The sequence below is a fragment of the Eupeodes corollae genome, chromosome 3, assembly GCF_945859685.1.
Source record: "Eupeodes corollae chromosome 3, idEupCoro1.1, whole genome shotgun sequence".
In the NCBI taxonomy this organism is placed as follows: domain Eukaryota; kingdom Metazoa; phylum Arthropoda; class Insecta; order Diptera; family Syrphidae; genus Eupeodes; species Eupeodes corollae.
This window is the reverse complement of record NC_079149.1, coordinates 84166405-84194139: the sequence shown is the minus strand read 5'-3', so window position 1 is coordinate 84194139 and position 27735 is coordinate 84166405. Positions and strand designations below refer to the sequence as shown.

The following is a 27735-nucleotide window of genomic DNA, read 5'->3' as shown; positions in this document are numbered from 1 at the left end:
TTTGTTTATTTAGGAGTAGAATAGTTAGCAACAAAAAACAACTAGAAAGGCTTGTGGAATTGGAATTGTGCTAAGCCAGTTCTAACAAAAAAATGGGAAGACATCGCTCTGGAACTTAATAGCTTGGGGCCTCCAGAACGGGACTCAGCTAAGTGGCAAAGAGTGAGTGTTTTAATTTGGCTAATTTTAATTCATTAATTTATAATTTGTCTAATTTTATTCATAACCTTTTAGGTATGGGCTGATTTAAAATGTAAAATTAAAAAAAAATTTCGCAAAATAAAATTGAACTCAATGCGACCGGTGGAGGGTCCAATAAATTGCATCGATTGACTGACACCGAAGAAGCAGTTATGCATTTTCCTGCCTGCGTTGATCCACCAGGTGTTGAATTTGGATTGAATTCAACAAGTTTTCTTATTGAAGAAGATGAAGGAGTCGGAGAAATTTCTGCAATGGACACCAAAGAAGTAGTCACGGCCGTGCAGGTTGGAGAAGTGATTGCAGCGTCAACAAATCCAAATCGAAAAAATAAGGCAACATTTAAGGACACAAATGAAAAAGAAAGAATGGCTCTGTTGGAAAAGCAAACGTCGGCGCAGGAAAAATTTTATGACAACATGAGTAATTTAATGAGCAATAGCGACACAAACTTACAAAGCATGAAATCATCCATTCAAAACACTGAATATTATGCCAAAAAAACTTACAATTTAAAAAAAGAAAAACAAAGTGAATTACTTAAAATTAAAAAAGAAAAGTTGCAGCTATATAAAGAAAATATTAAAAATAAAGAAAACGATAGAAAAACCAAATTAAAATTAAAAAAACAACTTTTGGAAATTGAACAAGCAAAGCATAATGTGTAATGTAGTTCTCGCGCTTGCAAAAGACACCTAAATCTACTTTTCAGAACACCAATAGTGCGTTCGATAATATTTCGACCCTGTGCATGTTTTTTATTGAAGTTTGCTTGCAAGGAACTCTCTTCAACGTTCCTATATGGTGTAATTAAGTATGGTGAAAGAGGATATCCCCCGTCACCAAGAATTCGAAAGTTGGTTCTTCCATTACGATACGAGCCTTCTAACTTTACTTTTAGCTGTGACATACTCCAAACGCTAGCATCATGTGAGTACCCTGGATGTTTTGCATTTACACACCTGATGTACATTAAGTGATCACAAACCTTACAAAAAAAAAAAACAAATACCTAAATAATAATCGTCTATTGCCTAGTAAAAAAAAAACTCACAAGCATCGCATTTATACTATAATAGCCCTTTCTATTGTATTACACATGCTGAAGAACGTCGGGCAAAAATATACTTCTTCGAAAAATATAGAATTCCAAATGTGGTCGGGGCTATCGATGGTACGCACATAAAAATAATTGGACCCAATAAGACCAATATTAAAGTCATTCCCAACGCTCAATTGGTAGCTTCCTTGAGCAAAGAATTTTAAAACAGCTTCTAGCTTGAGTATATTTGGGATAGATTGTTGACTTTTTATTGCTTTAAGTTTATCGTCAATATCGGTGAATACATCTAGGAAGGCTTGTTTCGAAAGTCGGAAATTTTGTATGAATCTGGAAACGAATCACAGTAAGTACCTAAAGTAAAAATGGAAAACCTTATTGCCTACATATTTTCGTCCAAATCCATTGGGTTTGAAGCATCTCGTAATGCCCTGCGTATCTTGGCGTGCGTGATAACACTTCTTTCCTCATCATAGTTGCCTTCAAAGAACAATTCTACCGAAGACATCGTTTTAAAATGTTTGTTGCCAATACAAAAAATACCTAACAATTTATAAGCTGTATATAAATAAAAACTATTTACAGGCTGCGATAATTTGATACATTAGGCATGTTCCACAAACTGAACGCTCAAGATCAGATTCGGCGTGTTATTAATCTGAAGTTTGAAAATGAAAAAAAATTATTAAAACTTTTATAAATCGTATTTAAATTACAATTCTTTACCAATAACGAATGTTTGATACATTTGTCAACGAAGATTTTGTAGCTGATAGAATATTTGATGGGTATCAATATGTTTGATAGCCGTAATACCGATTTTATCAATAAAGCTATTCACAATAGATCTTTTAATTCACTATTTATCAAAAATATTGATAATTTATCACCATAATACCGATTCATTAATTTTGTTGATAATTATCAACTATTATCAAATATCGTGTTGATATTTGGTAACCATAATAGGGCTGAGAGTGAATGTTGTTCAAACATCTCTGCTACAGTTTTAATTTATGCGTCTTGCAATACAAAACAGCCATTATATAATTATACAAATAGTCCAATAAGTCTCCGTACAGCAGCTTTCTTTTTTATGATTTGAGATAAAATATTTACTATAACAATATATTAATAACGCGTTTTTGGAAATCACAATCACAATTTTTTTTAAATTTGGTATAAAGGTGAAGGTTTTTACATTTACATCTAGTACTTTTTTCCAAAAAAAAACACTAAAATTAGGCTGCTGTAAGGAGACTCTAAGTACTAAGTGTAGGTGTGAATTTTAAGCCATTACATTCCTTGTGGGGAGATTCTAAAATACATCTGGTTAAGTTATCTCGATAATAGATTTTTAGATATCGACATTGTAGCAGCTTCAGGTGAAGGAAGTAAAATTTCACGAACGAATGAAACTGAACCCGTATCCATGAATAGCGATCCTTAACAGAAAAAAAGCTGCAATTAAACTGAAGACACTAAATTCTAAACTAATAGTATATACAAAATTATTTCGTGCACTCCTAAATAATGATTTTCTCATATTTACATTTTCCCCAATGTTGCTTTTCAGATGCACAGATTTAAGAGGAAAATAGTTAGAATATGTATTACAAAATATCATAGATTATCAGACAAGTATTATTATAATGAGACTCTGTATTATGAAAATTAGACAAGCCTATTTGACAATTTCAAATCAATTGGTAAAAAAATATTTACGCGCTTAAAAACCTTGAACACACACTATTCTTTAAAAAGAATATTTGGACAACATCTACTGATCTTAGTGAAGGTTCGAGTTTCGATTTCATAATCGAAATAGATGTCATCGAAAAGAAAGCGCTATGTTACAATACAAATATTTCTACCTCATGAAGTTGTACAGTTTTTCTGGTGGCAGATTTATGTTCCGAGCTAGGTTCGCGCAACTGCTTCGGCTATGAAAACTCCACGGCTAGGGTCCAGTTGAATTTTAAGGACTCCCGAAAACATTGAAGTTGTTGAAGATAGTTTACGTGCAAAATCCACAACCTTCTATTCGGAAAAAGCCGCTGAGACTTTAAAGAGCGATTATTCATACAATTTTAAAAAAGGATTTCAAGTTCCATCCACTCGAAATTCAAATCGTTCAAGAACTTAAAGAAAGTGATTTTGTTAATAAACGAACGCTAGGAACGTAAAAGAAAACATTTCGGGAAATCAGCGCAGTTGAATCAAGTTTACTGCAGCGTTTGGGGCGCAGATTTATGTTCCGAGCGAGGTTTCGCGAAACTTCTTCGGCTATGAACACTTCACGTCTAGGGTCCAGTCGATTTTCAAGGACTCCAAAAAACATTAAAGTTGTTGAAGATAGTTTACATGCAAAATCCACGACCTTCGATTCGGAAAAGTGCAGCCCCACTTTGACTTCCAAGAGCGATTATTCATACAATTTTAAAAAAGGATTTAAAGTTCCATCCATTCAAAATTCAAATCGTTCAAGAACTCAAAGAAAGTGACTTTGTTAATAAAAAAAACTGCCATTACTGGGCTTCAAGAACCCATGGCCCTCGACTAAAACACCAAAAGCCATTGCATAGCCCTAGGATAAGTGCTCGGGGACAGGCGACAAATGTCGATAGTGACGATTACCGACGCATTATAATGATTTTTTTTTTTTGCTTAACCTGCAAGCTCATCGCACACGTGGTTCCAACAGGAGAGTCCCTTTAGAATTTGGGGACATCACGTTGCCACCAAATTAACCCCAATGGATCTTATTATGAGGCTACTTCCCAGAACTCTAGGAACGTAAAAGAAAGCATTCGTCGAAAAATCACCGCAATTAAATCAAGTTGACTGCATCGTGAGGTGCGCAACACGAAGCTTCGTTTTGAAAAGTGCGACGGGAGACATTTGGATTAGTCTGTAAGTTTAGTATTTCTAATAAAACGATAAATCAATAGATTTGTTTATGTTTTATTTTCAAAATACAAATCTGCCACTAGACACGCATAAAAAGCAATGAAGTTAGCCATCAATTTAAATAACTTTGAAAAGAATGAACATATAGTTGCTCCCAAAATTGAGCGTACACTCAATTGAGAGTTAGTTATTTGTTACTTTTCAAATTTAAGATGCAATGTTTTTTGAAAATTCTTTTTAATTTCTATTTTTTCTTACGAATACATAAAAAGACATTACTTAAACAACAAACAAAAGGTAATATTAAAAAAAAACTTCATTATCTCAACATTTCATCACACAGAATTAAGCGTACACTTTGTATTTATGGCTTCTTAAATCAAGTTTTCAAAAAATGCACTGCTATATTTACTTGTTTTTTAAATTGAATTTGAAACCAATGTTCGTCGGAGAATTTATTAACAAAATCATGGACAAGTGGACATTTTTGGACGTTCTTAAAAGAAATATGCGTCAGTCTGCAGAAAAACTGAATTTATCAGCAACCTTTAACTTCCAACAAGATAACGATCCAAAACACACATCGTTTTGGAATGAAGGAATTTCCTCTGGTAAACTTAAATTGTCAAGTGATATTTTTGAACAAAGCCTTACAAAATCGGTCATCTTTCCAATTCACAAAAAAAGATCTTTAGATAAGTGAAAAACTATCGAGAAATCTTTGCTTAAATATTAGAATTGTCGATTGACGTCAATAATATCCTCACTTTATATCCAGCTGGTTTAAGGAAAACTATTTCAACCATAATTGAGTTAATTTGTTGACAAATTTGTGTAACAGTTGTGATTAGTGGATGTATAGTTTTCCGTCGGCTTTTTTGGTCGCTGTAATTTTCGCAATGAAACAATTAAGTTACATTAGCTTTCCCAACGTTTCGGCAGTTGTCAAACATAGGCAACATTTGTTCTCACTCTCAAAGCTATTGTTGAAACTGCCCTCTCAGACTGTTCAATACTTTGAATTAATTTATACTTTGTTTTTATATATTGTTTCAAGTAAATTTTTGTTAAATGTTTTTATGAAAATTAAATTAATATTATTAAATCATAATCATCGTTACTAGAAAGAAGTCCTTGTTTTTATTTCTAAAGGAAATATATATTGAAGAGGATACTTTCAATACTTTTCGAGCTAGGAACAAGAAGGTTGGTGCATTCTTTGTTGATATCAAATCAGCCTTTGAAATCGATGAATAAGAACGCTCATTTGTATAAGCTCTCTCAAGTGTGTTTATCTAATAAATTTATTCAGTATTTTAAAAGCTGCCTGGGAGGTCTTCATTGCTCTCAAAATGGTTTACAACGGATAATGGTGTCAAACAAGGATATCTGCTCAGCACTTGTTCCGGTATAAAGCAATGAATCATTTAAGAACCAATAAAATAAAGAAACTAACAGAATCATCTTAAATAGCTGGAAACAATACTGGAGCCTTAAACATATTTTACAATTGGACCAAAGTGCAGACACAATTTATACCGATCCTTTCTTGTGGACTACAAACAATGAGCTTGACTGCAAAAACTCTGACAAAAATGGAAAGAAAACTCCTGAGCATACGACCAAGTCAAAGGTTACGAAATGAAGAGATTCGCAATAGAACTAGAATTATTGATGTCATAAATAGAAGGCTGAAAGGGAGCTGGACAGATCATGTATCAAGACTTCATGACCAAAAATGAACGATTCAATAAAAGATGGCGTGACAATCTATCAGAAATAAGCACAAAGAAGCAAAAAATAGAGAGACATGGATAGCTTTGGGGGTGGTTTATGCCAATAACCAACATTATTAACTTTAAAAAGTTGACCTAAATATTTTATTTTTAAATTTAATATACAAATTTAGGATTTTAATATTAAGGCCTATTCTGCTATACGATTCGTCCGAATCTTTCGATTCACGTGAATGATTCGTTACATTTACTTCAAAATATTTCTTGAAATCGTGCATCCTTTGAAAACAAAACTTTAACAATATTTATTATTGGATTTCTAAAGGCAATCTAATTGTTTAAATTTTATTTCGCTATCAATTTATAAGCATTTTCAGGCAATTTCTTTCATCCTGGCGGATAGCAAAATACAAACATTCACGTGAACGTTTAGCAGAATAGGGCTGATTGTAAGTTTTTAAACTTTAAAAAAATATTTGTTTTTCGTTTAACGCTTTAAATCATATAGTTAATACGATTGTAAATATTTATAAATAAAATCATCAAACTGAGGCAGTAAGAAGCTTATAAGAATAATAATGAAGCGATTAAAAGATTCCTATCAATAAACTTAAAAATAATAGGGCTTTTGGAGGAAACTAATCGGAAAACCCTCGGCTTTAATTCACACCATTTTTTACAACAAATAAAGTAAAATTTAAAATGGTTAAAAAGAACATTTACTGCTAGTCTTTAATTTTTATCTGATTTCTTTCGGAAATAACAAGGAGTTTTTAAATTCCAGACAGAGGAAGTTTGCCTTTGATTTTTAAAATTTATGAACCATTTAGTCAGTCATAATGATAAAAAGCGATTTTAATTTTACACAGGCCCACAAAATAAGAAAATTTAGACCAACATTACTTTCAAGTCAAAAATACATAGAAGGCCGAATTTTATAAAGATAATTTCAGTCGTTTTTAGTTGACTTACGAGATTAAAAAATCAAGAAAGTACATTACATTACGCACTACTCAGAACATAAATGTACAGAGTAGAGAATGTAGCACCTTAAGCGACTAGACTATGTAAGGTGATAACAAGACAAGACAGAAGGACAGAAGAGAAAGAACAACAGACAGAAAGAAAACATGACAACAGCACGCGGTAGGTGCTGTTTACTAACGAGGCTCACTAATGCCTGACTTCGGTGATCGATGAGAACCGAAGCTTTATCAGTAACTAGGCCGTTGCCCATCAAGAAAATAACTATTAAAATCCTAAATAAAATTAAAAAAATTACCAAAAAACCTGGTGCTCAACTTTCTGAAAAACAAATTTAACAGGCTGGACTTAAAAATTAAGGAAGATTTATATCTAAATGGGATTACCACAAAATGGCTGATTAATATTGCACTAATATCACAAGAAATTGTTTCAGACACTCATGGAATAAAAATCTTCTTGTCGAATTCTGAAAATAACTGTTTGTAAAAAGGATAAATTGAGTGTATTTGCACATATGCTAAATGTCAAATAATTGAAGTAAGATACAAAGTCTAAGCATAAAACAAGTTAAGCTAGCTCAAATCTCTCTTCGTTGGGTTAAAAATTACCTTTCGGACCGTTCAATTCAAGTAGTCTTGGACGGGTTCAAATCTGATATTCACAAAATAAACGCTGGTGTGCCTCAGGGCTCCGTTTTGTCTCCGACACTTTTCCTTATTTTTATAAATGATCTTTTGTCTGAAACTTCTAACCCACTTAATTGTTTCGCTGATGACAGTACCCTCAGCTTTTCATATTCGTATGATGAGCTCATTAAATTCTGATCTTGACAGCATTGTCCAATGGGGAATCAAAAACCGTGAAGAATTTAATGCTTCGAAAACTCAATGCTGTCTACTGTCACAAAAGCGTAACCTTTCCCCTATGCCACTATCCATGAGTGGTACTTGCATCGAGGAGACTGAACAGCTTTCAGTCTTAGGTATGTGCATTACAAACCACTTGTTGTGGAGTGATCACATATTTGACATCGCCAAAAATGCTGCTAAGTGTTTAGGTTTTCTTCGAAGGTGCAAGAAGTTTTTTACTCCTACTGATCTGGCTATAATCTATAAAGCCTATATTCGTCCGAAACTCGAGTACAATTCCCATATCTGGGCAGGTGCTCCTATAACCTACTTGAGTCTCCTAGACAGAATTCAAAAGAGAGCTCTAAAGATGATAGGTGACCGTTGTCTAACTGAAACTTTTGTATCTCTCGAGCACCGTCGTAAGGTTTCATGCCTGTCATTATTTTATCGCTACTTTCATAAACAATGCTCTAATGAAATAGCCAGTTGCATTCCTCCCCTCAAACAATTCAACCGTAATACCCGTTCCTCTAGGAATGCTCATCAGTTTACCCTTGAGCCTAATTTCGGACGTACTGTAAAGTAGAGAGATTCTTTCTTCAGCCGCACCACACGAATGTGGAATGCTTTACCAGACTCAATGTTTCCCACTCATTACAATATGCAGACATTCAAAACCAATGTGCATCGGTATCTCCTTTCTAATCCTATCCTCCCTTCTTAATTGCTCGCACTGTGATTTATCATGATAAGGGTATTCATATCCCCTTGAGTGCGCGTATAATATATAAAAAAAAAAAAAATAAACTAAATGAGTAATATTTAATTTTAAAATTATGTGTCTAAATTCTAATACAATTGAATTGGAATGTTAGAAGATATCGTTTTGTGTTAAAAAAAAACATAATAAATAGAAATGTAGACATTTAAATAACACAAATTCGTATATACTACATTATAGCAAAACCCGATTGATAGAAGCTAACTTTTGTATTATGCAGACAAAGATAGACCCATTTTTCAGTTGTGCCTTTCTTTTGCTAAGTTTTTAAAGATGTTTTTTTTTTTGCATTAAATTATAATAATTTAATGTAGGCGCAAGTGTAACACTTTCAATAATTTCAACAAAACATATAACTAAACTAAGGCAGTGCTTAGAATAATACACATAGGTATATTTAATGTATTTTGCGTTCATATTTTTTTTACTCATACATACATAAAAACATAAATACTATTTAAGAGTGATAAACTTTAAGGTCCCTAACCACCATTTTATTACTATTAATTTTTGTTATGTTGTAATTAATACTATCCAATAATAAAATAAGTCATAACTGGTTTCATAGTCCAGAAGTAAGCTCTTGTTTGTGGCTCTTGATACAATTTTTGTTTGCCAATTACGGTCATCTGGCAGAAAGGACTCAACATATTTATGTACCTTATATGGATATATTTATATTTACCATAAAACTAAAGGATAATTGGGGGAACTTATTTTAGAATGTTTATTACAATCCTAAAAAGGGCAGTGTTCAACATCATTTTATTTCTGAATGTTTTCAATAACCTAAATAACGAAAATAAGGAACGAGGACATTCGATGTCATTTGATTGAAGCGAACAATAAAATCCAAACAAAAAATATTGCACATTTTATGAAATCATAAAAATATATTCTGCTACATCTGTAAACCCTAAAAGATCTTTACCATAATATTACCATCGGCTCGCCGACCGAGATCCTCATTCAATAAGTCTCTTTCTTAATCAATCCCGATCGCGAGTTCATACCCTCCGTTGTGTACCCTATGGCATCGGTTGTCTTGCCAACTCTGAAGCCTACCATAAAATATACTTAATTTTCAGTGTCTTGACTACAGAACCTGGGCCAGATTCGAAATATCTTGTCCCAAGCACAAGACCCATCTTTTTTGTGAAAAATATGTGATTGATTAAAAATTTTAACTCCATAAATATTCTTTACAAAAACATAAATAAATACATATGATAGTAAACATATGTTTTGGCAATATTATGGACTTGTTTATTATATTGAGTGCAGTGCATTTGTTATATTTGTTTTTTGAATGGGTTAAGACATTTTGTATCAGTCTATTACACGAAAAAAAATTCTTATTCTATCACAACATACATATTAAAATTTTCCAATATTTAAATAATTATACCATTTACATATACATTTATCATGTTATTTTCAGTTCTTGGAGAACATTTGAGTCTAAGTTCATATCAAAATGAATTCATATTAAAAGACTTTAAAAGTGTCATGCCATAATATTTTAACTTTTTTAGCTTAAGCTATTGCGCGTAGACTGATTTAATTCTAACTTATCATGTTTAGCTGTTTTTTGGTTTATAGTTCATCATTGATTTCCTCTATATGTTGACTTAATTTCTCATTCTTATAAATTGTTTGACAAACAACGCTCACCTTTTTTAATAGATCAATGGCAGTTTGTAGCACCGTGTGCCATTTTTTTAGCTCCGTATCGTGAAGTTGTTCTTGCTGTCTAAGTAGATCAATCCAGTCCTCATGATTGTTTGGTAGATTTCTAGGAATACAAAAAGAAACATAAAATGAAACATTTACAAAAATTTATAAAACAAAATGTGTTCGAATTAACGACATCAAACATTGAATCTTACTTAATCTGAGATAGATTAGGCACAAGGCGAGTACTGAGATCGCTTTGAATGCGGTCCTCTAATCGCCATAACTTAAGTAGTAATATCACATTGATAACAATCAGTAAAAATAGCAGAGCAATAACAGATATTGACATCCATTTGTAATTGATGGTGGGTTCGCTTACGACTTGTACTGGGATAGGAATAATTGGTTCAATGACTTCTGGTATAAAAACAACTGGAGGAATTTCTTCCACAGAAGGTCTAACAGCAGCAGTTGTTCCTTAAACAAAAGTAAAAATATATTTGTTAGAAGAGAGAGCAGGAATTCTTTTTAAGCAACATACCTTTCCTAGGTCGACGTCCTTTGCCTTTGGCTGGTGGTATGCAAGTCTCACTTTGGAGAGCACGTAATAGAGCACTGTAAAAATCTTCCAAACCAGCCCAAGCGTTTTTTTCAATGAAGCCCTTAACGACTCCCCAAATGGATTTTTTATATTTTATTTGCGCATGAACGGACAGCATTGTGTTATCGTCAATAGTTCTATATAAATGTTTTTGTTTTTAAGATCTGCTTTTTAAATAAATTTAATATTAACTTACTTGACTAAGCAATAGTGTAAAAGAACACCAAAACTATCAGCATAGGGAATTCCAGCGTTGGTACTATCAATATCAATGGAATACAATTCCCCGGGTTTACTACAATCGCGCATCACCTGCGATTCAGTTACCTGAAAAAATATTATTGTACATTCTTCAATTAAATGTGATAATCAGCATGGTTTCGTGAAAGGAGATCTAAAGTTACTAATTTATTCAACATCACTTCCTTTTGTTTAGCTGTGGACAAGCCGATTGTGTATTTAATGATTTTAGTAAAGCCGTTGAAAAGTTGTGTCACAATACAATTATTATAAAACTAAACAATCAAGGTTTTAACATCAACTTTTTAGATTGGAATTAAAAATATATTGTGTTGTATTTTGTAATGAGTATTTAGATCAATTTGTTGTGAATTTTGGCGTCCCTCAGGAAAGCCATTTAGGTCCTATTTTATTTATTTTTTTGGTTTCGATCATACAAAATTCGGCCGTGCTTATTTATTTATTCATACAAAAATTTTCCCCTTTGATTTTAGTTATACGTTTAATACATGTCATTTAAGTAAAGTCTCTGTGTTTTCTGATTTAGGTGTTTTTTGATTCCAAGCTTACTTTTAATGAGCATTTGAACTACATAGTTAAGAAAGCTAATAGGATCTTAGGATTCATAAAAAAGTTCGGTCTCGATTTTAATGACCCTTACGTTCTTGAGATTCTCCTTGTTTCATTTGTAAGACCTATATTTGAATATAGTTATGAAGTGGTCACCTTAGTTCATATAACAAGACTTGAAGCAATTCAGAGATATATGCGTTTTTGCCTTTGTTTCCCTCCATGGTCACATGAACATACAATTCCCCCTTACTCTTAAAGACTCGCTTTAATAAACCTTCCAACACTCACTAGTCATAGAAAGTATTTGCGATGTTTTTGTATAGTTGGCATTATTAATGGGTCAATATCATCCCCATCAGTTCTAAGTCAGTTAAATTTGAGTTTTAGTCGCACAAGCATAGACTACAGCAACAATTGAAATGCGGTACAGTCAAGTTACCAAATGACCTCACTTTGTACCATTCAGCTTAGACAATTCACTATAGGAATTCTGTTTTTGGTAAGAATAGCATTTTTTAAGAGATATCCAACAACAAAACAAAATTGAATGATGTAAATTTTAATAGAATGTACAGGTTCAATCGACATAAGGGATTGAGGTAAGGCCAGTAGCTGGAAAAGGGCTTTATTTGGTCACAGGAATGGATTTTTCAAAAACGGGGAAGTAGATAGGGTAAGTCATCTTTTCATGTAATCCTCCCCAAGAAAGACCAATAAAGCTTCCAAATTACTGCAGTGTCTTTCAAGGTGAAGTACTGGTGGTTTCTGAAACCGCTTAGGATTTTTCTTCCCACAATTTGGAAGACAAGTGCATAGACATATTTATCGACCGCCTAGCAGGAATCAAGGCCATATTTGCAACATTGACGGTAGTGAAAAGGCAAACAAATTGGCCAAAAACGGATCAATGCCCATTCCAAGCCATATGATATCGATGATAATATAGATGCCAAAAGACCAGGTAAATGAACAAATCCACTAAAGTTTCAATGAAATTGCAAATAGCAGGTGACCAATAATTCCAAAGGTAAAACTAAATTTAAACTTTGCAACTGAGTAGGACTCAGCTGTCCTTACTAATAGGTATCCTTACGGGTCACAGCTCAATGGGCACCCACTAGAATGGCTACCGCCTCAACTGGTTTATGTAGACCCGGGTTGCCTTAAGTGTGCTCCGCGAAGAATATCCAAGTGATCAGTAGAAATATTTGAAAACATATACAAATTCCAAGACGGACTAGTAACTAGTTAATTATGGGCTTCTGATCTCGTAATTTTGATCGCAGCCATCGAATTGAAATTCATATTTAAAAAAAAATCAGCATAGGTTAGGTTACTCCAAACAAATTTCAAATAATTTTGAACTTCCTAAATCTCAAACCATTATTAGGTACTTATCACTCAAAGACAGTGAACGAAAATGTGTTGATGTCGTCCTGCTTGGTAAGTTTCCGAAGCCCATACCATTGCTGAAAACTCAATAAAGCCATGTTTTAAAGACATTGTTGAATATTTGTCTGCTGAAAAGGCCAACAAATTAGTTAACATCGTTCTAACACAATATCAAGACAAATCGGAGACTTAGCGGAGAATGTGAAAGCTACTTTACTTACTTTTACGAATAAAAGTCACATAATTTTCGCTGCAAATGGATGAATCAACACTGTGCACTACCAATTACTGCAGTCCTTTCAGGAAGATCTGCTCTTCTGCAAGCCGTTGCCAACTACTACAACTGATGGTGAAATTTTTAATTTGTTTCGCAATTTTTGTATTGTAAATGGCATACCATGGGTTATGCACGGACGGTGCCAAGTTCATGAACAGAAAAACGTCCAGTGCCGTCGCAAGAATAAAGCAAATTGCTAAAGGATGCACCAGTAGACATTGAGTTCTACACAAAACGCCGGTCTCCCTTAAAGAGGCGTTGGAGGAAAGTGATGACATCGGTAGTCTACATACGTCTTTACTTCTTTACGCAGAAGTAAGGTGGCTTTCTCGCGGAAAAATACTGACGCGGCTTTTCGAAATAAGAGCTGAAGTTAGAACTTCCTAATTGAGGACAACTTTGTTTTGGGACAGGTTGTGCAATGAGCGTTGGTTATTTCAATTGGCATATCTGTCAGATATATTTAAACAAACAAATGATTTGCCAGTGACAAAATAGAAGCATTTAAAAATAAAATCCAGTTTTGGGCTGAATGTATAAAAAATCGAAACCTTAACAGCTTTCCAATGCTCAAAGAATTTAAAGAAAAAATAGATTTGGACATTCCCGATGATATTTTAAATGAGTTTCATATCCACCTATTTTCCAGCTTCCACCTGAACATAAAGGAAAACATGTGGGTAATAAACCCGTACTTTGCCGCGTTGGAAAAGCTACCTACCCTGACATCCGTGCAGTTTGAGTACTTGATTGACCTGACATCAGATTCTTCGATAAAAGAACTTTTTGCAACAAAGAAGCCTTTAGCAGAATTCTGGTGTATGTTAAAAGAAGAGTTCAGCTTACTGTCACAAAAAGCAACAACATACATGTGCGAATCGGGGTTCTCTGCATATGTTGGAACCAAAACAAAATATAGATCCTGTTTTGATGAAGAACTTGATATACAGTTGCAGTTGTCCCAAATTCAACCAGATTTTTAGCTTTATGCAAAAATAAGCAGGCACATTATTCCCACTAAAAAGAAACTCCATATAATGCATATAATATAATCATCTAATTCCTTATTAAGTTATGTTAATATTATTATTGTGTTTTTCATTGCAGAAACTGTTTCCTGAATTCAATTAAATAAACGAAATTTAAAAAAAGTTATTTTATTTGCTACATGTATCTGCGAAAAATGGCATATTCGCAACGAAGTGCTCCGCGTGAAATATATCACGCAAAAAGTGCTCCGCGACTAAAAAAGATTGGGAACCGCTGGTGTAAAGGATGTGAGGACGAGGAGACGGCCAAACTAAGAATGTCAATATTAGGAAATTACTTTTTTAAAGACTCATGCGACGTGTCGTTCTTGCCACCTAGGGACATTCTTAAATTTTCCCAAAAATCAAGATGGTTCAGGGAGGGTCCTCAACCTAAATCATCATTAATTTTCCCCTACCCTTCTCAATTCTTTGCCCTTATTGGGCAGCATAATTGATCCAAAGAAATCGAAGTGAGATGTTTTCTGGAACGTAACTGATGCATACAACCTAACCTAAGGCCAGTTTATAGATTAGAAAGTTGACTGGAATGCAAGCCAAGAAAAAACTCCCTTACAATGCAATGGTTGCGTTCAATCTTGTGTTAGATAGGGTATTCTTCGTAGGTTAATTTTTAGATATCTTATTAACCGAGTTGGATAGCTAAATTGAGATAGCTGACAAAAAATATAAATAACTTTCAGACAAACATTTAGATTTCGAGGTTCAAAATGATTGAACAGTAATGGATAATTTTAATAATTAACTAATTTTTGTTTGCCATCGAATTCAACCAGAAATTCTAGGATACCTTTGGATTCCTTCTTTAACTTCCCAGCTGCTTTGGATCAACTTTTCTTTTACACACAAAACACTACAAAAAAGGTATCCGGATACCCTATCCGTCTGAGATTAAACGTAGCCAATGAAGTCAAGTCTACTTATGTCAAAATGTCAGCTGATCATATTTTTCATTCAAGTGAAAGCTGAACTTCATAACTTTTCAATTTATTTATTTAACACACAATTAAATTTAATTTTTTGAGTAAAGGGGTTCTTTGTCTTTTTGGAAAAATAATAAGGGCTTTTTGTTTTCAATGCAAAACAGAATTTATGATGGATAGTAATGTTGTTGGCACTTTTTGCAAATAAAACATAGTCAAATAAGGTTTTCAGTTTGATTTGATTTAATGACATCTGGTACTTGCATTGAGGAGATTGAACAGCGTTCAATCGATGCAAGAAGTTTATAAAAACTCCTATTATTTACAAGGCTTTTATTTGTCCGAAATCCTAATTCTCATATTTAAGCTGGTGCCCTAATAATGTACTTAAGTCTTTTGAAAAGAATTGAAAAAACAACTTTACAAATGATAGACGATTATTTTCTCAATGATACTCTAGTGAAAAAAGCCAGTTTTCCAGTCGGACTACACGAATGCGAAATGCTTTATTAGGCTCAATATTTCCCACCCATAGCAATGCGCAGTCTTTCTAGTCCTATCCTCGCGCACAATACAAATAAAAATGATAACTGCCTTGGTTTTATTTTGCGTTCAAAGAATGAAGTTGACTGAAAATAAAGTCCCCTACGTTGCCTGTAACCTGTCTGTACGACTTAAATTGCTTTTGAACTATTTATTATTTCATACTTGGCTTGGAAGTTATACCGTTTTCAATTTTTTGTTGCGTTTGATGCAATATTTTCTCTGTGGTAGTGAGATACAAACATGCGTAGAGCCAAAATAATATATAAAATCAAGTACTAGCTTATAAACTGCCTTTCGTAAATCAAATAAAAACTACTTACCTTAGAACTTTTCGGTCCTACCGATTGTGCCAGCATGACTGTTAAGTTGACGGTCCTTGTTTTAACACCAGTCGGACTTGTTACCCAGTCGCCAAGTGAAAGATCAGTTGACTTTCTGTTCTCGTGGAATTCCAACAAAAATTTTGATTTTGAAAACAGTAGATTGAATAAGGTATCAATATTTATTGGAAGAATCGTGTGCACTAATTGACGTCCCTCGTGTGTAGATGTACATTCCACCGTACTCACAAAGCTATAGAATTATTAACCATCATATAATCATTTTACTTTATGAATTTATCAAAAAAAAACACTCACGGAATATTATTCTCCTCTGAATCACTTGAATCGGACATATCCGTAGGCAATGTTTCGGAATTTTTATTCAAACTTTCATCCCGTTGGCGAGAATTTTTAGAAACTTTTCGTTTGGTACCTTCTCCATTACCATTTATGGTTTCGGCTTCAACTAAACTCTCATCGAGTTTCGTTGCCCCCTTTGAGCTCATTTTATCTTTTTCACTTCCTGTTCCTCCACCACTATTAGTATCACTAGTAGCTTTCTCGGAGCTACTCGTTGTATTGGAAGTAATTTTTTGAAGATCTTTAGTGTTTTGTTCGCATACGCTAATGTCGACTTCTCTTGGAATATCCTCGATGGTTAATGGATCGATGTAATCTTCGTCGTCTGTAGTTAGTCCTAATTCATCACCATAGCAATTATGCACCCATTGCCACATTTCCTGCGGCAGCATGGGTTTGTTCATTAATGTATTTTGCCATACTCGAAAGAGCATTAAAAACGCCTTATCACGAGTTGTAAACGATGCAAAAAAATGTTTATCTTTTTCGGTGCAGACAGATAATGCATTGGGTATAACTAAAGCTGTTTTTTCCTTAGTTATGGATGTGACATCCTTCCATTTGATTGTTAAATACGTTTCCCATCGGAAAATATTCGCATAAAAGCATAGATAGTTCTGAGAAACATACAATCGACCATGTACTAGGATGTCTCTTTGTAGAGCACACGAATAATCTGTTACCAAATAATAGGGATAATAGTTTTAGTAACTTGTTTCGAAAGGTACATACGTACCGCAAGCTTTGTTTGTATGCTATACATGTTTTAAAATGTAGGATTTGGTTTTAGGAATAAAACAAATTTTAACTTACCAACTATTAATCGTTCGTCATTGGGAACTTCTTTGAAGAGTTTTTTAAAGACTTTCGATCTTGATTTGTAGGATGGATAAATAACGTTATACCACGATTTCTTTTTAGCTCGTTCAGATATTTTTGATGCACTTTTAGGTTTTTCGATTGGTTCCGATGGTGGAGGTGTTTTAACAGCTTCTCCAGAAGTATAAAGTGATGAACTGTCACTTGATTTGCTTGTAGAGTCCTAAAAGAATGTTAAAAAATAATAATTTTATGAGTACGTACTTGTATTTGTATTTGTATTTGTATTTGTATTTGTATTTGTATTTGTATTTGTATTTGTATTTGTATTTGTATTTGTATTTGTATTTGTATTTGTATTTGTATTTGTATTTGTATTTGTATTTGTATTTGTATTTGTATTTGTATTTGTATTTGTATTTGTATTTGTATTTGTATTTGTATTTGTATTTGTATTTGTATTTGTATTTGTATTTGTATTTGTATTTGTATTTGTATTTGTATTTGTATTTGTATTTGTATTTGTATTTGTATTTGTATTTGTATTTGTATTTGTATTTGTATTTGTATTTGTATTTGTATTTGTATTTGTATTTGTATTTGTATTTGTATTTGTATTTGTATTTGTATTTGTATTTGTATTTGTATTTGTATTTGTATTTGTATTTGTATTTGTATTTGTATTTGTATTTGTATTTGTATTTGTATTTGTATTTGTATTTGTATTTGTATTTGTATTTGTATTTGTATTTGTATTTGTATTTGTATTTGTATTTGTATTTGTATTTGTATTTGTATTTGTATTTGTATTTGTATTTGTATTTGTATTTGTATTTGTATTTGTATTTGTATTTGTATTTGTATTTGTATTTGTATTTGTATTTGTATTTGTATTTGTATTTGTATTTGTATTTGTATTTGTATTTGTATTTGTATTTGTATTTGTATTTGTATTTGTATTTGTATTTGTATTTGTATTTGTATTTGTATTTGTATTTGTATTTGTATTTGTATTTGTATTTGTATTTGTATTTGTATTTGTATTTGTATTTGTATTTGTATTTGTATTTGTATTTGTATTTGTATTTGTATTTGTATTTGTATTTGTATTTGTATTTGTATTTGTATTTGTATTTGTATTTGTATTTGTATTTGTATTTGTATTTGTATTTGTATTTGTATTTGTATTTGTATTTGTATTTGTATTTGTATTTGTATTTGTATTTGTATTTGTATTTGTATTTGTATTTGTATTTGTATTTGTATTTGTATTTGTATTTGTATTTGTATTTGTATTTGTATTTGTATTTGTATTTGTAATTGTATTTGTATTTGTATTTGTATTTGTATTTGTATTTGTATTTGTATTTGTATTTGTATTTGTATTTGTATTTGTATTTGTATTTGTATTTGTATTTGTATTTGTATTTGTATTTGTATTTGGATTTGTATTTGTATTTGTATTTATTTATTTCAAAAATCGCTTACAACGACATAAGTCTTATAAAGTGTTGCAAGCCTTTACATTAATTTCAGAATGCTTATAAAAATTATATACCTAAGACTACTATTTACATATTTATATGAGTTAAAAAAATTTAACATCAATTATTTACCAAATAGTTGAAATGTAAAAATTTAAATCTACTTATGCTTCTTATTCTTCTCATAGCGATGGGCAGAGAGTTCCAAAGGCGTACAATATGAATAACAAATTGAAGCTTAGTATTTAGAAAATTGTGTCGAGGTAATATTAAAGCAAAGGACCTTGTTGAATTAGGGAAATTCAGCATACCGTATAGATAATTAGGTTGTTGTGTTTGGATGATTTCATGCAGGTAACTTAGACAGCGAAAGTTTATTAAGCTGTCAAGGCTACAACCAGAAATCCGTACTGCAAAAATGGATATGTGATCATAATGACGTAGATTATAAATATAGCGGGCAACGTTATATGTTATAAGTAAATAAATACATTGGGGGGCGTAACAGTCCGTTTGAGAACTAGGGCCTAGTGACTGACAACTCTCAAACATTTCTATGTGCGAGTACTGTTGTCAGGGATAGAAGGAACCTACAGTTATATGTTATAAGCAACATTCAATTTGCGCCTAGTCACACAGGCTAGTTTTCAAAAGATTTCACACCCATACAGCACAATTGGTATGATAAGGACCTTAGCAAGTAGCAGTTTAGTTTTGAACGGGATGAAATTTCGAGTGACTTGAAGAAGTTGGAGACTTCCATAAACTTTACCAATGGCACTATTAAGGTGGTTATCCCAAGTGAGAGTGCGATTAAATACTACTCCTAGGTTTCTAGCAGTGCTAACATATTCAATGGTTTCGTCGTCAAGTTTCAACGGTTTTTAACCTGATAGATCAAAGTTTTTGCGATAGATGGGGAGGGAGGTAGATTTGACAGGGTCAAGGCGGAGATCGTTCTTTTTTGACCACTGTGAAATGTGGAGCAGATCCTCATTCATTAAAGCTACGGCATCATTTTTAGCCCCAAAAGGTCGACTTATCAGGAGCTGCACATTATCAGCATAAAGATGAATTAAACAATGTTTAGCAACTTGTGGTAACTCATTTATGTAAAGTGAAAAGAGGATTGGTCCAAGGATAGATCGCTGTGGCACTCCACTCAAAACATTGAGAAATTTGGACGAGTATCCATTAGCCACCACTCATTGTTAACTTCCGCTGAGATACGAAAGAATAAGCTTACAGGACTCTAAAGAAAACTCAAAGTTAATTCGCAGCATTCTACAAAGAATTGAGTGGTTAACAATATCAAAAGCCTTTGAATAATCTAACATTGTTAGCAATGTAACATGATCACTTTCCATAGCCATTCTTATTTCATCAGTTACAAAAAGTAAGGCGGATTTGCAGCTGCGCTTAGGTCAAAAACCAGACTGACAGGTTGTTGATTGTAAGATATTTTTGGATCTGCCCCAGAATAATTTTTTCAAACACATTCGAAAGAAACGGAAGAATAGCAATCGTTTGCTTTTTGGGTATGGGAATAATCTTAGCCTTTTTTCAATCTGAAGGAAACTCGGAAGTAGTCAATGTGCTGTTAAATATGTATTATATAGCGCAGTATATATGGAAGCAGTAGTCTCAAGAACTTAGGGTCCATTTGGTCCAGGCAGGTAGCATTAGATCTAATCGATATTATTGCCTCTACAATGTAGTCCTCTTGTATACTTATAAAACTCAAAGAGCTGTTAATAGCAGTTTAGCAGTTGGTTCCTCCTCAGTAAGGGAATGAATGGGTGAAGCAACGTTTAAGGGCATGGACTTAAACTTTTTGTTGAGAGCATCACAATTGACGTCACCAACAGGCTTTTTAGATTGTTTACCAATACCGATTTCACGCAAGGTTTTTGCCGTTCTGACCATTACGACAACTTGATTACGCAGTCTGCAATACAATTTGTGAAAGTGCTCCAGTTTGTAACGTCTCCATTGACTGACTATAGGCAGCAGCTCTACGTGACATCAGAGCAGAGATGTCACTATTCAGCCAAGATGAAGCCGTATGCTTAACGAGAAGGGTTTTAATAGGAGCATGCCTCTCAAAAAGCTGATTGACGTTATGCCGTAAAAACCTGACCATTCTACGCAGTCAAAATCACGCACTAAGTCAGATGTGTTTAAGTTTTTGAAGTCTCGGTATTGAAAAAATTGTTGATCAACCTGAAAACTTAATCCAAATATACAAAAAGGAAATCGTGCTTGGAAAAACCAGGTGCTAAAAGCTGGCTGTAAAGCATAACCTTTTAAGATACAGATCTTGTGATAAAACTAAATCACTAAAACCTGTCACAGTGTTAGTTGCAATGGGATCATGACGAAATCTAGAACGCCAAAAATCTCGAATCCCCAAAATAAAAAAAAAATCTAGAACGCAAAAATCTCGAATCCACAAAAATCTAGAATTAGAAAAATATAAATTCGAAATTTTTTTTTGTAGTTTTAACAGTTAAAAGTCAATAAAACACAAATATGTACATCAGTTTACCCAATTTTTTTTTCTGAGCAAGAAAAATAGTTGCATGAGTAGCAATGTGCCATTGTATGATTTATAACTTTACTTGTCAACTTTAAGTTTGTTAAGGAGAAGTAATTATTTTAAACATTGCCTCAAAAATACAAACATGCATTCTGGATTTTTGCATTCGAGATTTTTTTTCTAGATTTTGGCATGTCGAGATTTTTTTTTTTTCTAGATTTTTGTTTTCGAGATTTTTTCCATTCTAGATTTTTGTTTTCGAGATTTTCATATCCGAGATTTTTACTTTCTAGATAATTAATTTCTAGATATCGTGGTAGACCCAGTTGCAATACTCCTCCGAAACGGCTTACCTAATTTCAATGAAATTTTGCATATACATTCGGTAGGTCTGAGAATAGGTTTTCATCTTTTTTTATATTAATAAGTGCTATTGTTTAATTGCATCAACATCGTACTCTGTGCAACGATTTTACGATAGTATTCAATTATGATATGTACAATGAAGCATTGATTGCTTTTTTGAGGATCTTTGCATTATCATTGCCAACTTACCACTCAGTTATTGCGGTATGCATTCACCAAATCTAAATGCATTCATAGGGTGGAACTGGCAAACCATTCCATATTCCGCTATTTCTTCCAAAAATAGAATCAATTAATGGTATCGCATTGGCTGTTGCATCTTCTGGGCTTGCGGCAACTTAATGGATGGAGGAAGAACAGCTCATTCAGTATATAAACTGACACTAAATATTCAAAATAACCCAGTCGCGGTGTGCAACATTGAAAAACAATCATCCATGTCCACAGTAGTGAAACAGTGTAAAATTATCATTTCGGATAAATGCGCTATGGCACACAAACATTCGCTTGAGGCATTGAACAGGGCATTGAAACATATAAAAAAACAACGACAGACTATTTGGCGGCCTCTTTTCACGTGGTTTCAGACAAACATTTCCCGTCACTTCACTTAAATCACCGCCACTGTGGCAGAGAGAATGTTAGATCTCTAGTAATTTTGTTTCGTAATTTGAATACACCACGGCTGTGCAACGGCACGAGATTAGTAATTACAAAAATGGTACAAAATGTTTTCGAAGCCATAATTCTAAATGGAAAATTCCGAGGTAAAATACATATTATTACCGCGAATCCCTTTTATACCCACAGATGAGCCAATTCAATTCAAACGCCTTCAATTTCTCATAAGGCATTTGCAATGACTATCAATAAGTTTCAAGGCCAAACAATTTCTGTCTGCGGCTTAGATTTCAACCCTTCATGTTTTGCACACGGGCAACTATACGTAACGAGCTCTCGAGTGGGTAAACTATTCAGTTTGTTTGTATTTGGGAAAGCTCGCATTGCAATAAATATTGTATACACTCTGTTGCATTAATTTTTGTTTTGATATTGTTTTTTTGTAGTATTGTCATGATTAGCGATATGTTTATAATTTTAAAGAATTAATTTTAATAAATTAAAAAAAATTGTTTGGTGATTTGTTCGTTTAATATTTTGTCACCGTCTACAGTGCTCTATATCTCTTCCACTTATATACCACATCCTTACACACTAACAATAGGATATTTATTTCTAGCAAAATATTCACTAGAAATAATTTATATGACAAAACAACGTGTGTCGGGTCAGCTAGTTATTATATATGAAAGACTAAAAGATACAAATCTATACATACACAATAAACAAAGTTAGGATATAAATTGGCAATGCTTACAATAAACAAAACAATTGATAACTTCTTTCAGTTACTGATTTCAACAACTAAAATTTTTGCAATATGTGCATTTAATTAATTCTTAGTTTAACTCACCTCCGTACAATCAGCTTTGGAGTTATTTCCTTCTGTTGGCGGTGTCAAGTGTTGTGTTTGATTTGAACTTTGATCTCGCTTATTTTCAGGTGAACCAACGTTTTTTAGTTCTGAATTTACAATATCGAATGATTCAGAAGTATTTCCTATATTTGACGAATTTTTTGGTGAAGATTGCACAGCGTTTTTGATTGTTGAAAAAGAAATATTTCCAAGAGGTTCTTGTGTGTTACTCAGAAAGCCCTCTGCGGTCTCTTGCCTTTTAATTAAAACAAAACAAAAGAACTTATTAGTTTTTATTAGTAAGTTAAAATTCAACATTTGTATGAGTTTCTAGTTAATTTTGTAATCATTTTTCGTATGTATTAGCGAAGCCCAATAAAGCAAGAACTTAATAATGTTCATATTGTGAGTTGTAAGAAAATTCAAAAATGTTATTCTACTATTTCCAATACCGTGATAAAATTAGATGGTATTTCTCTTCTTTACTTAATTTACTTTGAGAAAGAAATGTCTGGACAGAGCTGAATCAGACTAACTTTTACAAAAAAGTATCCTATCTTTATGAAATGCCAAATTGCATCTGATATGCAGTTCAATACTTCAAAAGTAAATATTCTAAAAGCCAAAGATGATTTGTTGCATTTGTTGGAAATTTATATTCAAGATGTATTTCATATTCGATGTCTGTTTTAATACCATGAGCCCTTTATCCTTTTCAACAATTGATTTGAGCTATGTATTTCTCTATTATTTAATTACTTAAAAACCACTGAAAGAAACAACTTTGAACAGTTCAACTAAAATTTTAACAAAATGGAACTTTTCATTCAAAAAGCATATTTTAGTCATCTGTATAATCTTTTTCATAGCTACATAGCGACGTGTGTTACAGAAAAATGAAGTTTGTTCTTGGAAGTATCACTTTTCATACTTGCATCTTCTAAATGAACTATACGTCAAAGGAAGAACTTTCTTAGCGTTTGAATGTTATGCGTAAACAATCTTTTTTTTAGACTGAGATTATTTGCACTGTAGGTGAAATTCATACAAGGTTTTTAAACTAAAACACAATCCGATTAAAACTCTGATGCAAATGCACAAATACTTTTTTGTTTATATGTATATCAGTTGATTCATATGTCATCAATGAATATCTAGCTCCACTGGAGCCAATTTTTTTGTAACAGTAACCGATGAAATTTTTTAAAAGAGCTGTGTACTTGGGACTGTGTATATAACTTCCAACGATAAAAACTATCCTCAGATTGTATCTAGAATGTATAGCAGTCTGAAACGCCTTTCGCACTTGTTACAAATACTAGATTTGTATAAGAAACCAAATCAATAGACAACAAAGACATTATTTAGTTATCAACTAAAGAAAGCTTTAAATTCTTTTTGTTTAATTTTCTTTTTTACTTTTAGTTGCAGTTTATCTGCTTGACTTTTTTGTGAACCTGCAAATCACATTGGTAAAGTATAGAAAATGATATTATTCGGTAAGAATTTTTTATTACAAAGTATTAATATTTACGATAATCTTTGATTTCTATATAAATTAATAAATGTGTATTTGAAATTTAATGTTGAATGATAAATTACACATTGAACTAATGTAATAAACAAATTATAAACATATACAGTGACCCCTACGACTAATCGGACACAGAAAAGAAAAATTTAAATTAATTAATTAAATTTAACCACCTCAACATCCACAAAGGAACTTGGACTTCTCCAGATCAATCTACCGTCAACCAGATTGACCATATTGCGATCGAAGCTGTACGAACTTTCCGAGGAGCTAACATCGACTCGGACCACTACCTCGTTGTAGCCAAGGTAGTACTTCGGATTTCCAGACCCAAGGCAAAACAGAGAGGTGCTGGGAGAAGGTACAACGTCGAAAGGCTACAATCGCCAGAGATCGCCAAATCCTTTTCCGACCGAGTTACAAGTAACCTCTCTCGAAGTTCTCTTCTGCCAACACAATGTATCGAAAACCAGTGGCAACATTGCCAAGATGCAATAAGAGAAGCCGCCTCAGATGTGCTGGGTTTCAAACAGCCACCAACTAGGAACCCCTGGTTCGAAAGTTTTATGAACAGGTGTAACGAAATTCACAGGTACATAAACCTAGAATCGAAGGCTACAAAGACGAAAGTGGAAACATCATGATGGAACCGCAGTCAATGCTGAGGATATGGAGGACCACTTCTGCAGACTGTATAACGGCGACGAAGAACTGAATTCCGCTGTCAGGCAGGATGATCCATTCAATATAGACGGCGAAAGCCAACAATCCCGTCCTCCCGACTTAGACGAAGTAAAGATTGCCATATCTATGTTGAAGTCTAATAAAGCCGCTGGAGCGGATGGCTTGAATGCCGAGCTCTTTAAAGCAGCTGGAGATAAGTTGGTTAGGAGCATGCACCAACTTATCTGTAAGATATGGTCGGAAGAAAGCATGCCCGATGAACTAAACCTCAGTATTGTTTGCCCGATCCTGAAAAAAAGAGACCCTCTAAACTGCACCAACTATAGAGGAATAACATCGCCTATAAAATCTTCTCTGCCGTAATATGTGAACGTCTAAAGCCCATCGTCAACAACCTGATAGGTCCTTATCAGTGTGGTTTTAGACCAGGAAAGTCCACAGTTGATCAAATATTCACATTACGGCAGATCCTGGAAAAAAACTCAAGAACACCAAATCGACACCCACCATCTTCTCATCGATTTCAAGGCCGCATATGACAGCATCTACAGGGACGAGCTTTATAGAGTAATGTCTAGTTTTGGCATCCCTGACAAACTCGTCCGTTTGTGCAGAATGACCATGAAGAATTCACGCTGCTCCATAAAGGTTGGAAACAACTTAACAGAACTTTTCGATGTCAAAAAAGGTTTTAGATAAGGTGATGCACTGTCATGTGATTTTTTTAACATCGTGATTGAAAGAATAGTGCAGAGCTCACACGTCAATACTAGAGGCACTATCTTTCAAAAGTCTATCCAATTACTGGCATATGCTGATGACATTGACATAATCGGAAGAACTCAGCGTGATGTCAATGGGGCTTTTGTGAGTATTGAGGCAGAGGCGGCAAAAATGGGTTTAACGGTTAATGGGGGCAAAACAAAGTACATGCTGTCGTCTAGAAAGGACCTACAACACCGACGTCTTGGTCAAAACGTCACAATAGACAGACGTAACTTTGAGGTAGTCAAGGACTTCGTCTACCTAGGCTCCGCTGTAAACGCAGAAAACAACACCAGCGCTGAGATCAAACGAAGAATAACTCTTGCTAACCGCTGTTTCTTTGGACTAAGAAAGCAATTGAGTGGTAAAGTCCTCTCTCGAGGGACCAAAGTGTTGCTATATTCGAGAGAAAAGTTCTTCGTGTGATCTACGGTCCCGTATGCATCGAAGGAGAGTGGAGGAGAAGATGGAACGACGAGCTGTACGGGCTGTACAGCGACGTACACTTAGCCAGAAGGGAAAAAGTCCAACGACTAAGATGGCTGGGTGAGGTAGAGCGTAAGGAAACCAATGCTCCGGCCCGGAAAGTCTTCGAATCCGCACCCACAGGACAGCGCAGTAGAGAAAGACAGCGATCAGGTGGCGCGCACAAGTGGAAGGTGACCTCACCCAACTTAGAGCGCGAAACTGGAGACATCTAGTTAGAAACCAAGCTATATGGAGAAGTTTGTTGGGTGAGGCCCTAGTTCACACAGGACTGTAGCGCCACCTTAAGTAAGTAAGTAAATAGTTTTATTATTTACAAAAAAATAAAATTTTGGAAATTCAACAAACTGTTTTTGAAATTAGGTGGTTATTTTACTAACCACCGTGGCGCTCAACCTTGTGCATAAATAAACATAAATAAGAATGAAAAAGATAATTTCACTACATGATAAATAAAAGGACTTGTATGAAAATCCGAGCAACATTTTATGTCTTTTGCGAATACAAAGCGGGACTTTACAAGTGTTGCATTTCACATACCGTACTTAAGAATTTGTTGCTACATTTCGCACATCTTCATGAATTGGCCCATTGTTGTTGGGCAAATTGCGATGTGACGTTTTTTTGAAAACGGGCACTAGACAGAAAGACCCAGTGCCTGTCCAAAAAGTGGAAAAATTTCGATGCCACCATTTGTGGGAATTCCTATCGATGGCATATCGCACCTCCGGTGCAATAATGACGTAAATGCAATTTTCTTAAATGTTCAGGAATCACGGTTAAAGTTTGCTTGCTTATTGAAAATACTATATCGCCCTAAAATAGGCCTACAGAATCGACTTCAAGAGTCCTAAAAATAGCTGACTATTCAGTGAGTTAGAGTTCATATTCTTACCTTTTATATCTTTCACCTGTTTCTTTTTTGAGCTTGTGAAGGGTTTGAACTATTGTGGAGCGCAAGTTACATTACGACTTTGTTGCTCCGAAAAATTTTATAGTTTAAACTTTTGTGTCAAACAAAAAAGTGGCCTCTTTTGGGCACTAGCAAAGATACAATCACGTCAATTTTACCACGGATAAAACTTGACATTTGG

The 27735-nt window shown here is 33.7% G+C and overlaps 1 protein-coding gene across 3 annotated transcripts in view; it reads right to left on the bottom strand.

Moving 5' to 3' along the window:
- Positions 1–27735, bottom strand: part of LOC129952802 (protein Aster-B) — a 50458-nt gene that overhangs the window by 1558 nt on the left and 21165 nt on the right. Inside the window, exons 3-10 of one of the 3 annotated variants that reach the window (XM_056065634.1) lie at positions 23170–23428; positions 17301–17529; positions 16443–17163; positions 16125–16377; positions 11001–11131; positions 10745–10941; positions 10416–10680; positions 10201–10321 (exon numbers count right to left, since the gene is read on the bottom strand). In XM_056065634.1, the coding sequence (XP_055921609.1) occupies positions 10201–10321; positions 10416–10680; positions 10745–10941; positions 11001–11131; positions 16125–16377; positions 16443–17163; positions 17301–17529; positions 23170–23428 (2176 nt within the window). Of the gene's footprint in view, positions 1–9194; positions 10322–10415; positions 10681–10744; positions 10942–11000; positions 11132–16124; positions 16378–16442; positions 17164–17300; positions 17530–23169; positions 23429–27735 lie in introns of those variants that run through there. The other 2 variants (XM_056065635.1, XM_056065633.1) reach the window with 2 other exon arrangements.